Below are 13,212 nucleotides of genomic sequence, written 5' to 3' on the forward strand. Positions count from 1 at the left end.
AGGTTAGGAGGAGTTATTGGGTTACTGGGATAGAGTGGAAGTAAGGGCTTAAGTGGGTCGGTGCAGACTCGATGGGCCGAACGGCCTCCTTCTGCACTGTATGTTCTATGTTCTATGATATGGGCTGGATATTTGTGCCCTGTCCCCTGTCAGCAAAAACTGCCATGGGAATGGAGTGGGAATCCCAGAATCCTGCGTGTCATTTTAAGTGCCTCCGGAGTTGATTGCACAAAAAAATCCAGGCTGTAAGTATGTATCATGCCATATGAAATTAAAACACTATCAAAATTCAGAGTCACAGCAAGTCATGTTTGAGCATAACCGTAAAAAAAACTAATTATCTTTATATAAGTGCGGTAATGTATACCTTGAGACGACAACACAGTATATCCGATAGATTTTTCTAATTCCATTGCTCTCTTATGAGTTTTCTCAGTGTCCTTATCAGTTTGCTCACCATCTGCTGAAACTTTTGTTGTCTAATTTTAATGTAAAAATAGTTCAGTTAAAATGATTTAGCCAACATAGGAAACATAATAATTAGAAGCAAAGATGCTTTAGTTTACTTTTAAACTCTTGAAAATATTACAACAGTAATTTTAGCTCTATTACTATACATTTATTTTTTGCTTTTATTTATTAAAGGTATTTTGTCATTTATAATAGAATGTTTACTAATGCAACAAATAAACATTTATTGATTATATAAATGTTTTATTAAAAAAGGCGAAAACATTAAAGCTCTAAATCAATGATAGGAAACCTCGGCTAGTGAATGGGCCACATGAGTGACCCTCCTTCATCTCAGTGGATCACAAGATTGAAATTCGGTACGTTCACTAACCATGACGCTATGAATAAGATTAAATACATTTAATACATGCCAAATATTTCATAACAAGTTAGACAAAATGATTAATCATTTATGTATTAATAGACCTGTAATCAACTTCAAATGGTAAAAACAAACAAAATATTTACACTTTAGATAGAGAGGGAGCACATTTAGATTTATTGTCATGTGTACCGAGTATAGTGAAAAATATTGTTCTGCATACAGTCTAGACAGGTCGTTCCATAAATGAAAAACATAGGACATACGATAAATACAAAATGTAAATACAAATACATCAGGTGAAGCATACAGGGTGTTGTGCTACAGCAATAGAGAAGATGCGTAGAGAAATCAGTTCAGTCCTTAAGAGGGTCATTCAGGAGTCTGGTAACCGTCGGGAAGAAGCTGTTTTTGAATCTGTCGTGCATGTTCTGGCTCTCAGTCTATGTTGTGTGCAATGAACCTGCACCTCACTTCACTTGACCTTGCTTTATGTGCATATCACTTCAGTCATATCGGTAGGAAAAAGAACTACAAAAATGAAAATCAGCAGAATGAGACAATCCTGCACATGGGTAACAGTCAACAAAATGTCTTGTAGGCCATTCTCAGAACCCAGATGGGTCGCATGTGGCCCCTAAGTCCTTTCAATGTTGCCGTCAGGTGTTGCGAAACAGAAATTTTAAGCATTCATTCATATTTTGATGTTAATTCCGCATCACTGTATCTGTCCCTTACCCTGTTCAGTAACTCATCCATCTCTGTGATTAAGGTATCCAAGTTACTATCAGCCAGCTGTAGAAGTCTTTCTGGTGCTCGCTGAGGTGACATTAGGTACTGCAGATATATGAACAAATGCATTAATTACAAGAGGCATTCAGAGTAAGCACATATGAAAGATTAATGAACACTGTATTTTCCACAGTTGAACTCGCATTTACTGCACAACACACCAAAGTTATCAAACGTAAAGCTTTATGCCAGCTATGATGAATAGCATAATCTTTTATACATTGTAGTGGCATAATCCAAGAAAAATAACATGGAAACTCAACCAAACTATAAATATTATCCTCAGACTTCAATGCAAACGGGAATCAGGAGAGAGATAGCTGAATCTGTTATACATTAACATTCAGAGACAAAATCACACCAATGACTTCCATGAGAAATGCAATAGTACTGCAGCAGCTCATTTAAGGCTGTTTGCTGATTTCAGGAAAGTCTGCCTTTTCTAACACAATGATACCCAGAAAAAGTGGGAAGACTGGCCATTCACTAAAGAACACTGAGATGTAGGAGAAGGTGCAACAGAGGAATGTGGAAAATTGGCAGTTAATGAGAAGTATGTGCAGTAGATTGCTAAGTGTATAAAAGTCATTTCCAGGCATCGCAGCGAGATAGGTTTTTCTTTCAAATTCTTAAATTCACTCAGTGGTCAGTATACAGCATATTTGCCCAAGAGTAATACCGCCTTGTATTGGCTTGCTTTTGTATGAGCAGCAATTTGTTGCATTCCTCACGTTAACACAAATCCCCTCTCTCTGTGCATGGAACTATATAGCTGGGATCAGGGAAGAGAAAAAGCTAGCTGATTGTGCGAGCACCCACCAAGCACTCCATAGTGCATAGGCAGCATGGTAGCATTGTGGATAGCTTCACAGCTCCAGGGTCCCAGGTTCGATTCCGGCTTGGGTTACTATCTGTGTAGAGTCTGCACATCATCCCCGTGTGTGCGTGGGTTTCCTCCGGGTGCTCCGGTTTCCTCCCACAGTCTAAAGATGTGCAGGTTAGGTGGATTGGCCATGATAAATTGCCCTTAGTGTTCAAAATTGCCCTTAGTGTTGGGTGGGGTTACTGGGTTATGGGGATATCCAGCATATGGATATTAAAGCAATAAAGCCTTTCCTATTCATATGCCAGTGTTTTACTTTTAGGGGCCTTGGTAATAATATGTATGTCAATAAATTGGGCAAGATGTGCATCATTAATAAGGCTTCATACTTTAAAATGCCATTTGGCAAAAGTGCTGTTGCCTCTTTTGTGGCAAAAGCAAGAAAATGAGTGCTCTAGCAAACAAAACATCTGTGGCTTGTTTGATGTGGTGGTGGACTGAATTCTGATTAGAGTGGCAAAAGCAAGAAAATGAGTGCACTAGCAAACAAAATATCTGTGGCCTGTTTGATGTGGTGGTGGACTGAATTCTGATTAAAGTGGCAATGTCACCAGTGGTGGCTGGAGAGAATCCTCGGAGTTTAAAAGTCGAATGCAATGTTAACCCACATAGCAATAAGCAGAGTTGTCTCTATGCAGGTATGGCATCTATATTTTGGCGGGATTCTCTCATGGCAGATTGGTGGAAGCCCCCCAAAAAAGATGCAATTTGTTAAATAGCATAATAGTATACTCTGTTTCTCTGGCGTTCTGTCAATTTCCCATCGAAGTAGCAACAGGTGATTGGGGAAATACCTTGAAAATTGTCCATCGGTCAGACTTCTATAGGTGGCAAAACTGTGTCAGGTGAGGGCATGTCTTCACAGACATGACAAAAGAGATATGTCAGGGCTAAAATACAGAGTCTGGGCCAAAATGCTGAGGATATCAGATTGCTGAGGCACAGGTTTATGTGCCTTTTCTATCCTTTGCCTGAGTTTCTCTTTCTTTTCCAGATTGATGACAGTTATTGGAAAGGCTCTGTGAGATGTTCATTTTTGGCAATCTGGATAGAACTGAAGTTACAAGCTTGTGGATGAAACAATATTGTAGATAGAAGTTTGTGCAAGAAAAGCCAAATGTTACAAAAACTAGTGGAAACAGTGGGCAAAAAAACCTACTGCACAATCAATAACTTAGAAATAAACATATAAATTACTTCCAGCAGCAGAAAGCAGTATTCTAAAAACCACACAGTCCTAATTTTAAGTTCATTAGGTGAAGCCTTCAACTGCCCAAAATAAACTGATGAGCAAAACACCTAGAATTAAATTATGAGAAAGTATCAGGAATTTATTGTGGTGTGCAACTTAAAGCAATTTACATTAATATCTGTGCTATGACAACAATCAGATGTAGAAATAACTAAGACTTAACTACCCATATCCTATCTTGCATCATCCAACATTTCTGTCCTCACAAATCCACAGTAGCTTCCCATTACCTCATCTTTCCAAATTCCCGTCCCTGTGTTTAAATGCAGCTTGGACTGGTTGGGCTGAATGCCTGTTTATGTGCTGGATATCTGACGTATGTTCTATGTAAAACTTTTCATAACCTCACCTCACACTATTTCTGTAAAGTCTTCCAGCCCTGTGGCCCATGTTCAAAATATCTCTGTTCCACTTGACTCAGGGGTCTTGTATATCTCCTCTTCCCCTCACTCCACCATTTTCAGTGCTACCTTTAGTTACTTAGGTCCCATACTCTGAAATTACTTCCCTAAATTGATTTGCCTCTTTCCCCCATTAACATCCTCCTTAAAACCTACCTCGTTGACCAAATATTTGGACACCCTTATTATTATCTTCTCCTTTGGCTCAACGTGCATTTTATTAGCTGATGTGCAGTGGGATGTTTGCCTCATGTTAAATGTGTTCTATGAATACATGCTATTGTTAATGATTCATATTTGACCTGGTCTTTATACGTGTTTTGTCAGCTTACCATACAGGAGGTTGAAGAAGTCCACTGCGAATATTTATTTCAAATGACAAGTGGATACTATTGTTACACCTTGGGTTGTGCTATTGTGCGGTTAGATATTAGGCATAAAATGCTTAGATTGGTTATGGAAGTGACCAGAACTGTTATGCCTGAGAAAATGTGCAATGCAAGACCTTTAAATTGTAACAGTGTATGTAAATTACCCTTGGCAAAAGTTAAAGTAATCTTTATTGTCACAAGTAGGCTTACATTAACAGTGCAATGAAGTTCCTGTGAAAAGCCCCTAGTCGCCACATTCCGGCAACTGTTCGGGTACACAGAGGGTGAATTCAGAATGTCCAAATGACCTAAAAGCACATCTTTCGGGACTTGTGGGAAGAAACCGGAGCGCCCGGAGGAAACCCACGCAGACACAGGGAGAACACAGACTCCACACAGACAGTGACCCAAGCAGGGAATCGAACCTGGGGCCCTGGTGCTGTGAAGCAACAGTGCTAACCACTGTGCTACCATGCTGCTATTTTACTATTTTACAATTGGAGCAATTTTTTAAAATGAGGTTTCCGGTAAATAGTCTGAATTGTCAACAGCACATCTTGGAAAACTAAACCACACTTTGTTCTCGATTTTTAGATCATTATGGTGAAAAGGTTGTGGACAGTGCCCAAATGAATTCTTATTGTTTTCAGTAAGATCAGTGCTAATCGATTAAGGAGCACACTGTAGTGCTGGAGAGAGAGGATGTTCCAGAGGGGTCAAGGACAGTATCTATTTGGTGGGAGCAAAAGAACAAAAAAGTTGCAAACACAAAAAGTTGTACTTTCATTGCTCGCTGTAGCCTGTGGGCCAATAACTAGTGGGGAAGACATCAAGGAACAAATTTGCAAGAAAATTACAGACAGCTGCAAAAATTCTAGAGTGGTTATAATGAGGGACGTTTGTTATTCAAATTTCTCCTGGGGTAGAAGTAATGTAAAGGGCAAAGAGGGGAAACAGTTCCCAGAGGATGCTCAGAAAAACGTTCAACAGCAGTATGTTTCCAGTCCAATAGGTGGAGGCAGTGCAAGGGTACTTGGGAATGAGGTGAGCCAAATGGACCAAAGGTCACGAGGAGAACATTTAGAGGACAGTGATCATTGTGTCATAAGGTTTAGGTTGGCTATGGAAAAGGACAAAGAACAACCCAGAGCGAGCATAATTTACTGGAGGAAAGCGAATGGATCTGGACATTTTGAGAAGATAATAATTGGCAGGAAAAACTGAAACTGAACAATGGACTCTAAAGAAGAGATAGTTAGGATACAGTCAAGATATATTTCCATGAAGGTAAAGGTAAGGTAAACAAATCCAGAGCTCCCTGGATGACAAAAGAGATAGAGGTTACGATGAAGGCGAGAAAGTGTGTTTATGACATTTGTCAGGTGGATAATACAATGGAGAACCAAGCTGAAAATAGAAGCTTCAAAGGGGAAGTGATAAAGCAAATGAAATAAGAGAAGCAAAGAGAATATGAAAAGGGACCATCAATGAACATAAAAGGAATCCCCAAGTTTTCTATAGGCATATTAACAGGAAGAGGGTGGTAAAAGAAGGAGTGGGATCGATTAGAGACCAAAAATGGCAGCATGGAGGCAGAGGGCATAGCTGAGCTATTAAATGACTACTTTGCCAAGGAAGATTATTCTGCCTAGATCATGATGAAAGACAAGATAGTCTAGACATTCAAAGGGTTTAAAATTGATACGGAGCTGGTACTGTTAGGCTGCCTGTACTTGATAAGTTAATGAGGCACCAGGACCGAGTGAGATGTATCCAAGGATACTGACGGAAGTGAGAGCGGAAAATACAGAGTCACTAGTCATCATTTTCCAGTCTTTCTTACACTCAGATGTGTTGCCAGGGACTAGAGAGTTTCAAATGTTGCACCCTTTCTCAAAAAAGATAAGCCTAGAAACTATAGGCCAGTCAGATAAAATTCAGTGATGGGCAAGCTTAGGAAAGAATACTTTGGGACAAAATTAAAAACCACTTGGGCAAATGTGGATTAATTAAAGAAAGCCAGCTCCGGGTGGTTAGGGGAAATTGTGTTTAATCAACTTGCTGGAGTTTCTTTTTTTTTTAATAAACAATTTTATTGAGGTATTTTTGGCATATAAAACAGCAACATTATAACGTAGTGTACAAAAAGCAAATAAGATATAATGCAAGCATCGGCTCCCCTCTCGCAAGAACCGCCATAAGCAACCCTCTACTCTACGCTCCCTAACCTCCCCTCCACTCCCCTGCTGACGATTAATTCTCCGTGAAGAAGTCAACGAATGGCTGCCACCTCCGGGCAAACCCTGACAGCAATCCTCTCAAGGCGAACTTAATTTTCCCCAGCCCGAGAAAGCTCACCATGTCCGAAAGCCATACTTCAGACTTCAGGGGCTTTGAGTCCCTCCATGCCAACAGTATTTGTCGCCGGGTTACCAGGGAAGCAAAGGCCAAGACATTGGCCTCTTTCTCCTCCTGGACTCCCGGGTCCTCCGAAACCCCAAAAATTGCCACCTCAGGACTCATTGCTACCCTAGTTTTCAATACCTGGGACATGACGTCCACGAATCCCTGCCAGTACTCCTTAGTTTAGGACACACCCAGAACATGTGTACATGGTTCGCTGGTCCTCCGGCACATCTAGCACATTTGTCTTCCAGCCCAAAGAATTTGCTCCTCCGGGCCACCGTCCTGTGGGCCCGATGTCTGACCTTGAACTGGATCAGACTGAGCCTTGCGCTTGTTGCGGTCGTGTTTACTCTACTCAAAGCGTCTGCCCATATGCCGTCCTTTATCTACCCCCCCCCCCCCCCCCCAACCCCCCCCCCCCCCCCCCCCCGAGCTCCTCCTCCCACTTAAGCTTCAGTTCTTCGGTCTGTGCCTCCTCTGCTCCTATTAGTTCTTTATAAATGTCGGAGACTCTCCCCTCTCCCACCTCTCCTCTGGAAACTACCCTGTCCTGGATCCCCCTTTGTGGGAGGCGTGGGAAGGCTGGTACCAATCTGCGTACAAAATCCCACACCTGCAAGTACCTGAAATCATTCCCTCTCGCTAGCCCGAACTTCTCCTCCAACACCCTCATGCCCGGGAAGCTCCCTTCCAGGAACAGATCCCCCATCCTCGCAATCCCCGCCCTCTGCCCTAATTGGAACCCACCGTCCATATTCCCCGGGGCAAATCGGTGGTTACCGTAGATTGGGGACCAAACCGATGCTCTCACCTACCCTATATGCCTCCTCCACTGGCCCCAGATCCGTAGAGCCGCCACCACTATAGGGCCAAACTGGTGTCCCTGCACGAAGCAGCCTTCATCCGCTCCCAAACCGACCCCGTGCCCACCATCCATTTCCTTACCATGGCTCTGTTAGCTGCCCAGTAGTAGTTGTTAAAGTTCGGCAACGCCAGCCCCCCATCCCCTAGGTTCCTCTTGAGAATCGCCTTCCTCACCCGTGAAGATTTTCCCGCCCAAACAAATCCCAGGACAATTTTATCAAGCCTCTTAAAGAAGGACCGCGGAATGAAAATGGGGAGACACTGAAATATGAACAAGAATCTCGGAAGAATCGACATCTTCACCGTCTGCACTCTCCCCACCAATGACAGCGGGAGCGCATCCCATCTCCGGAACCCGTCCCTCGCTTGCTCCATCAACCGGGACAATTTAGCTTATGCAACTTACCCCAGTCTCGCGCTACTTGTATCCCTAAATATCTGAAGCTTTCTCCTACCAGCCTGAACGGCAGCCCCCTCAGCTTACTCTCCTGACCTCTCGCCTGCACTACCCACATCTCGCTCTTTGCCATGTTCAATTTATATCCTGTGAACCGACCAAACTCCCTCAGGGTTTCCATGATTCCGTCCATCCCCGCCATTGGGAGTGACACATATAACAGCAGGTCATCAGCGCATAGCGAGACTTTATGTTCCACTCCCTCCCGGGCCAGCCCTTTCCAGTCCCTTGAAGCTCTCAGAACAATTGCCAGTGGCTCTATAGCCAGCAAAACAGCAGTGGGGAGAGGGGGCATCCCTGTCCACTCCCTCGGTGCAGTCGGAAGTAGTCAGATGTCGTCCTGCTCATTCCCTGGGGCCTGATTTAGCAGCCTAACCCAGTCAATGAATCCCAACCGGAACCCAAAACGTCCCAGCACTTCCCATAAACAGTCCCACTCAACCCGGTCGAAAGCCTTTTCAGTATCCATTGCTACCACTACCTCTGCCTCCCTGCTCTCCGGGGGCATCATAATCTCATTGAGCAGCCTCCTTAGATTGGTCACCAGTTGCCTGCCCTTTACGAACCCGGTTTGGTCCTCCGCAATCACGTGTGGTACACAGTCCTCAATTCTAGGCACCAAGATCTTGGCCAGTAACTTAGCATCTGCGTTAATCAAAGAGATCTGCCTAGAGGACTCATATGCCTCTGGGTCTTTATCTTGTTTCAGTATAAGCGAGATAGTGGCCTGCGACATCGTCGGGTATAAGACCTCTCTGCTTCTTGCCTCGTTGAACACCCTGACGAGCACCGGCCCCACTATCTCGGAGAACGTTTCATAAAACTCCACCGGGTATCCGTCCGGCCCTGGGGTTTTACCCGACTGCATGACCTTCAGGCCCCCCAGTATTTCTTCGGTCCTGATCGGGGCCCCCAGCCCGTCTACCAACCAGTCCGTCCGGAAGGTCAGTCCGTCCAAAAAGCGCCTCATCCCCACCGGTCCCGTGGGGGGTTCCGAGGTGTACAGCTTGCTATAGAAGTCCCTAAACACCTTGTTCAGTCCTACCGGGTCCCTCACCAGGTTTCCTTCCCCGTCGACTACCTTTCCTATTTCCCTAGCCGCTTCTCTCTTTCTTAGTTGTTGTGCAAGCATTCTGCTGGCCTTCTCCCCATGCTCGTATATTGCACCCTTTGCCCTCCTAAGCTGCCCTACGGCCTTCCCTGTAGCCAACACCCCAAACTCGGTCTGCAGCCTCTGTCGTTTCCTAAGTAACTCTGGCCTCGGGGACTCCGCATAGCTCCTGTCCGTCCGTAAAATTTCCTTAACCAGTCGGTCTGTTTCTGCCCTGTCTGTCCTGTCCCTATGGGCTCGGATTGAAATCAGCTCCCCTCTCACCACTGCCTTCAATGCCTCCCAGAGCACCGCTGCTGAGACTTCTCCAGTATCATTTACCTGCAGGTAATTATGCATGCATTTCCTCAGCCTCTCACGCACCGTCTCATCCGCCAGCAGCCCAACTTCCAGCCTCCATTGTGGGCGCTGAAAGCTATCTTAGTGAATCTGCAGATCAAACCAGTGCGGAGCATGGTCCGAGATGGTAATTGCCGAATATTCTGCACCCGTCAACCCTGTCAGCAAGTCCCTGCTCATGATAAAGAAATCGATTTGGGAATACACCTTGTGGACGTGAGAATAGAACGAAAACTCCTTCGCCGACGGCCGACTAAATCTCCATGGGTCAGCTCCCCCCATTTGCTTCATGAACCCTCTCAGTTCCTTTGCCATCGCTGGCACCCTACCTGTTTTTGAACACGACCGATCCAGGCCAGGATCAAGAACTGTGTTAAAGTCCCCACCCATGATCAGTTTGTGTGAGTCCAAATCAGGGATCTTCCCCAGCAACCTCTTAACAAAATCTACGTCATCCCAATTAGGGGAATATACGTTGACCAGGACTACTATCACCCCCTCGAGCTTCCCCTAACCATAACAAATCTGCCACCCCCCTCCACAACTGTGCCCTCCACCTCAAATTTGACCCGCTTGTTGATCAAGATCGCAAACCTCTGGTCTTAGTGTCGAGCCCCGAATGGAAGACCTGACTAATCCAGCCCTTCCTTAATCTGACCTGGTCAGCCACTTTCAGACGAGTCTCCTGTAACATGACTACGTCCGCCTTCAAAACCTGCAAATGCGCGAACACACGCGTCCTCTTGACTGGCCCGTTTTGCCCTCTAACATTCCAGGTGATCAGCCTCGTTGGGGGGCACCTACCTCCCCCCCCCCTTTGCCGATCAGTCATCTCCTTTCTTTGGCCAGCCCCCAAGCCATGTGTCACGCTTCCTCTGGCCCGCCTCCTGACCGCCTCCACCCCTGACCTCCTCACTGTTACCATGCCCAATTTCCAACATCGTCAGCAGACCTACACCCCCCTCCCCCTCCAGCAACACCACCCTAAAACCTAACCCCTGACATAAACTAGCTAAATGAACACCCCCCACCTGGCTTCCGTTGACTAGCCCACCCAGCTAGCCTGGTGGCTCCCAACTCTGGCGCCAGCGAGTCTCTCACCTATTATTTCCTGGCTCCCCTCCCCCCGGCCCATCCACACGACTTCCCCAAATCAGCCCTGCTTGCACAAATACTCTAAACAGGATAGAGACAGCCCCAACAATAGTGCAATTTAAGTCATACAAAACAAAATAGCAGGCACTGTCAACCATTCCTATCTGACTGTAGAAAGAGATCGCAAAAATTCCCAGAAACCGCCCCCCCCATATCCGGCCCATTCTAACTATTATCTTTCTCTAACAAAACTCAAACACAAAAGTGAAAAAGAGACATGAAGAGAAAAAAGACAAAAAACACATAAAAACCAAGATACAAAAGCATGAAAAAACATGCAGGCATCTCTCAGAAACAAGAGAAAAAGAATGAAAAGTTCCAACACGAGTCCAAGAGTCCTCAGCTCGGGACCAGCCCTTGCCTCTTTGCAAAGTCCATCACCTCCTCGGGTTCCTCGAAATAATGGTGCTAGCCCTTATGCGTAACCCACAGTCGAGCCGGATAGAGCAGCCCAAATTTCACCTGCTTCTTAGATAAAATCTCTTTAACTTGCCTGTAGCCTGCCCTCCTTCTGGCACTTGCTGAAGTTTCTTGAGGTAACAGAGAGGTTTTAAAAAAAATTCATTTATGAGATGTGGGTGTCGCTAGTTGGCCAGCATTTATTGCCCATCCCTAGTTGCCCTTCAGAAGGTGGTGGTGAATTGACTTCTTGAACCACTGCACCCACAGTGCTATTAGGGAGAGAATTTCAGGATTTTGCCCCAGTGACAGTGAAGGAACAGCGATATATTTCCAAGTCAGGGTGGTGAGTGACTTGGAGGGGAAGAATCTCCAGGTGTCGGGTTTTCCAGGTATCTGCTGCTCTTGTCCTTCTAGATGGTAGTGATCATGGGTTTGGAAGGTGCTGTCTGAGGAACGGTGGTGAGTTACTGCAATGCATCTTGTAGATGGTACACATGAATGTCACTGTTCGTCGGTGGTGGGTGGTTTGAACATTTGTGGAAGGGGGGGCAATCAAGCGGGCTGCTTTGTCCTGGATGGTGTCGAGCTTCTTGAGTGTTGTTGGAGTTGCACTCATCCAGGCAAGTGGAGAGTTTGATGAGAGCAATGCTGTTGATATGTTGCATGTAGACTTCTAATTGGAATTTGATTAGTGTTGCATAACAGACATGTGAGCCAAGTTATAGCTCATGGAATAAAAGGGACAGTAGCAAGCTGAGCGACTAGAAATCGAGAGTAGTGGTTAATGGCTTTCCGGACTGGAGAAGATTTATGATAGAGTTCCGTAGTGATCAGTTTTGGGACTCTTGATCTTACTGACATATATTAACAACTTAGACCTTAGGATACAGGGCACAATTTCAAAATTTGCTGATAATACAAAGCTTGGGGGCATTCTGAATTGTGAGGAGAATATTGCAGACCGTCAAAAGGGTGTATATAAGTTGGTTGAATGTGCAGAGAAATAGCAGATGAAATTCAATGCAGAAAAATGTGAAGTAATTGATTTAGGTAGTGCTATGCATCTGGGAATACAATCTTGCTGGTTCACGTCACATCTGAGTAATGATGTTAGTAGAGTGTTTGCGTGGGCTTTGAGCAGATCATCATCTTGATTGTATGAGCAACACCCTTAAGAAACCTCTCATCGTGTTTTACAAGAATCTAGAATGTGGACATCACCATAAGACCATAAGACATAGGAGCGGAAGTAAGGCCATTCGGCCCATCGAGTCCACTCCACCATTCAATCATGGCTGATTTCAACTCCATTTACCCGCTCTCTCTCCATAGCCCTTAATTCCTCGAGAAAACCTTTTTTTTGCAGAACAAAGAATATAATAGGAGAGAAAACTGCTGACGAAGATTGTGGCAGAAAAATTGTTGGAAAAAAGATTTTCGTTGACAAATTGTGGGTTAATTGTGGATTGTGGATTAGCATTGTGGATAGCACAAATGCTTCACAGCTCCAGGGTCCCAGGTTCGATTCCGGCTTGGGTCACTGTCTGTGCGGAGTCTGCACATCCTCCCCGTGTGTGCGTGGGTTTCCTCCGGGTGCTCCGGTTTCCTCCCACAGTCCAAAGATGTGCGGGTTAGGTGGATTGGCCATGCTAAATTGCCCATAGTGTCCAAAATTGCCCTTAGTGTAGGGTGGGGTTACTGGGTTATGGGGATAGGGTGGAGGTGTGGACCTTGGGTAGGGTGCTCTTTCCAAGAGCCGGTGCAGACTCGATGGGCCGAATGGCCTCCTTCTGCACTGTAAATTCTATGATAATGGAAGATTCTCTGGACAGACTTGCACTCAAACAGATGTCAGGCGAAGCACTCACACCGATGTGAAGATTAAACAAAGATTTTCGACAGCAACTGTGAATAAGAAAACCAACAGCTAGGAAGACTTGCTTG

General features: G+C 45.0%; 1 protein-coding gene across 6 annotated transcripts in view; it reads right to left on the minus strand.

The window, feature by feature from the left end:
- The window catches only part of lama2 (laminin, alpha 2), a 747,099-nt gene that overhangs the window by 165,671 nt on the left and 568,216 nt on the right, over nt 1-13,212 (minus strand). For all 6 annotated transcript variants that reach the window (XM_072499223.1, XM_072499224.1, XM_072499222.1 and 3 more), the window contains 2 exons: nt 1,574-1,672; nt 368-479 (listed from right to left, as the gene is read on the minus strand). In XM_072499223.1, the coding sequence (XP_072355324.1) occupies nt 368-479; nt 1,574-1,672 (211 nt within the window). The remainder of the gene's footprint in view (nt 1-367; nt 480-1,573; nt 1,673-13,212) is intronic.

This window comes from Scyliorhinus torazame, chromosome 4, assembly GCF_047496885.1.
Source record: "Scyliorhinus torazame isolate Kashiwa2021f chromosome 4, sScyTor2.1, whole genome shotgun sequence".
Taxonomy (NCBI): Eukaryota; Metazoa; Chordata; class Chondrichthyes; order Carcharhiniformes; family Scyliorhinidae; genus Scyliorhinus; species Scyliorhinus torazame.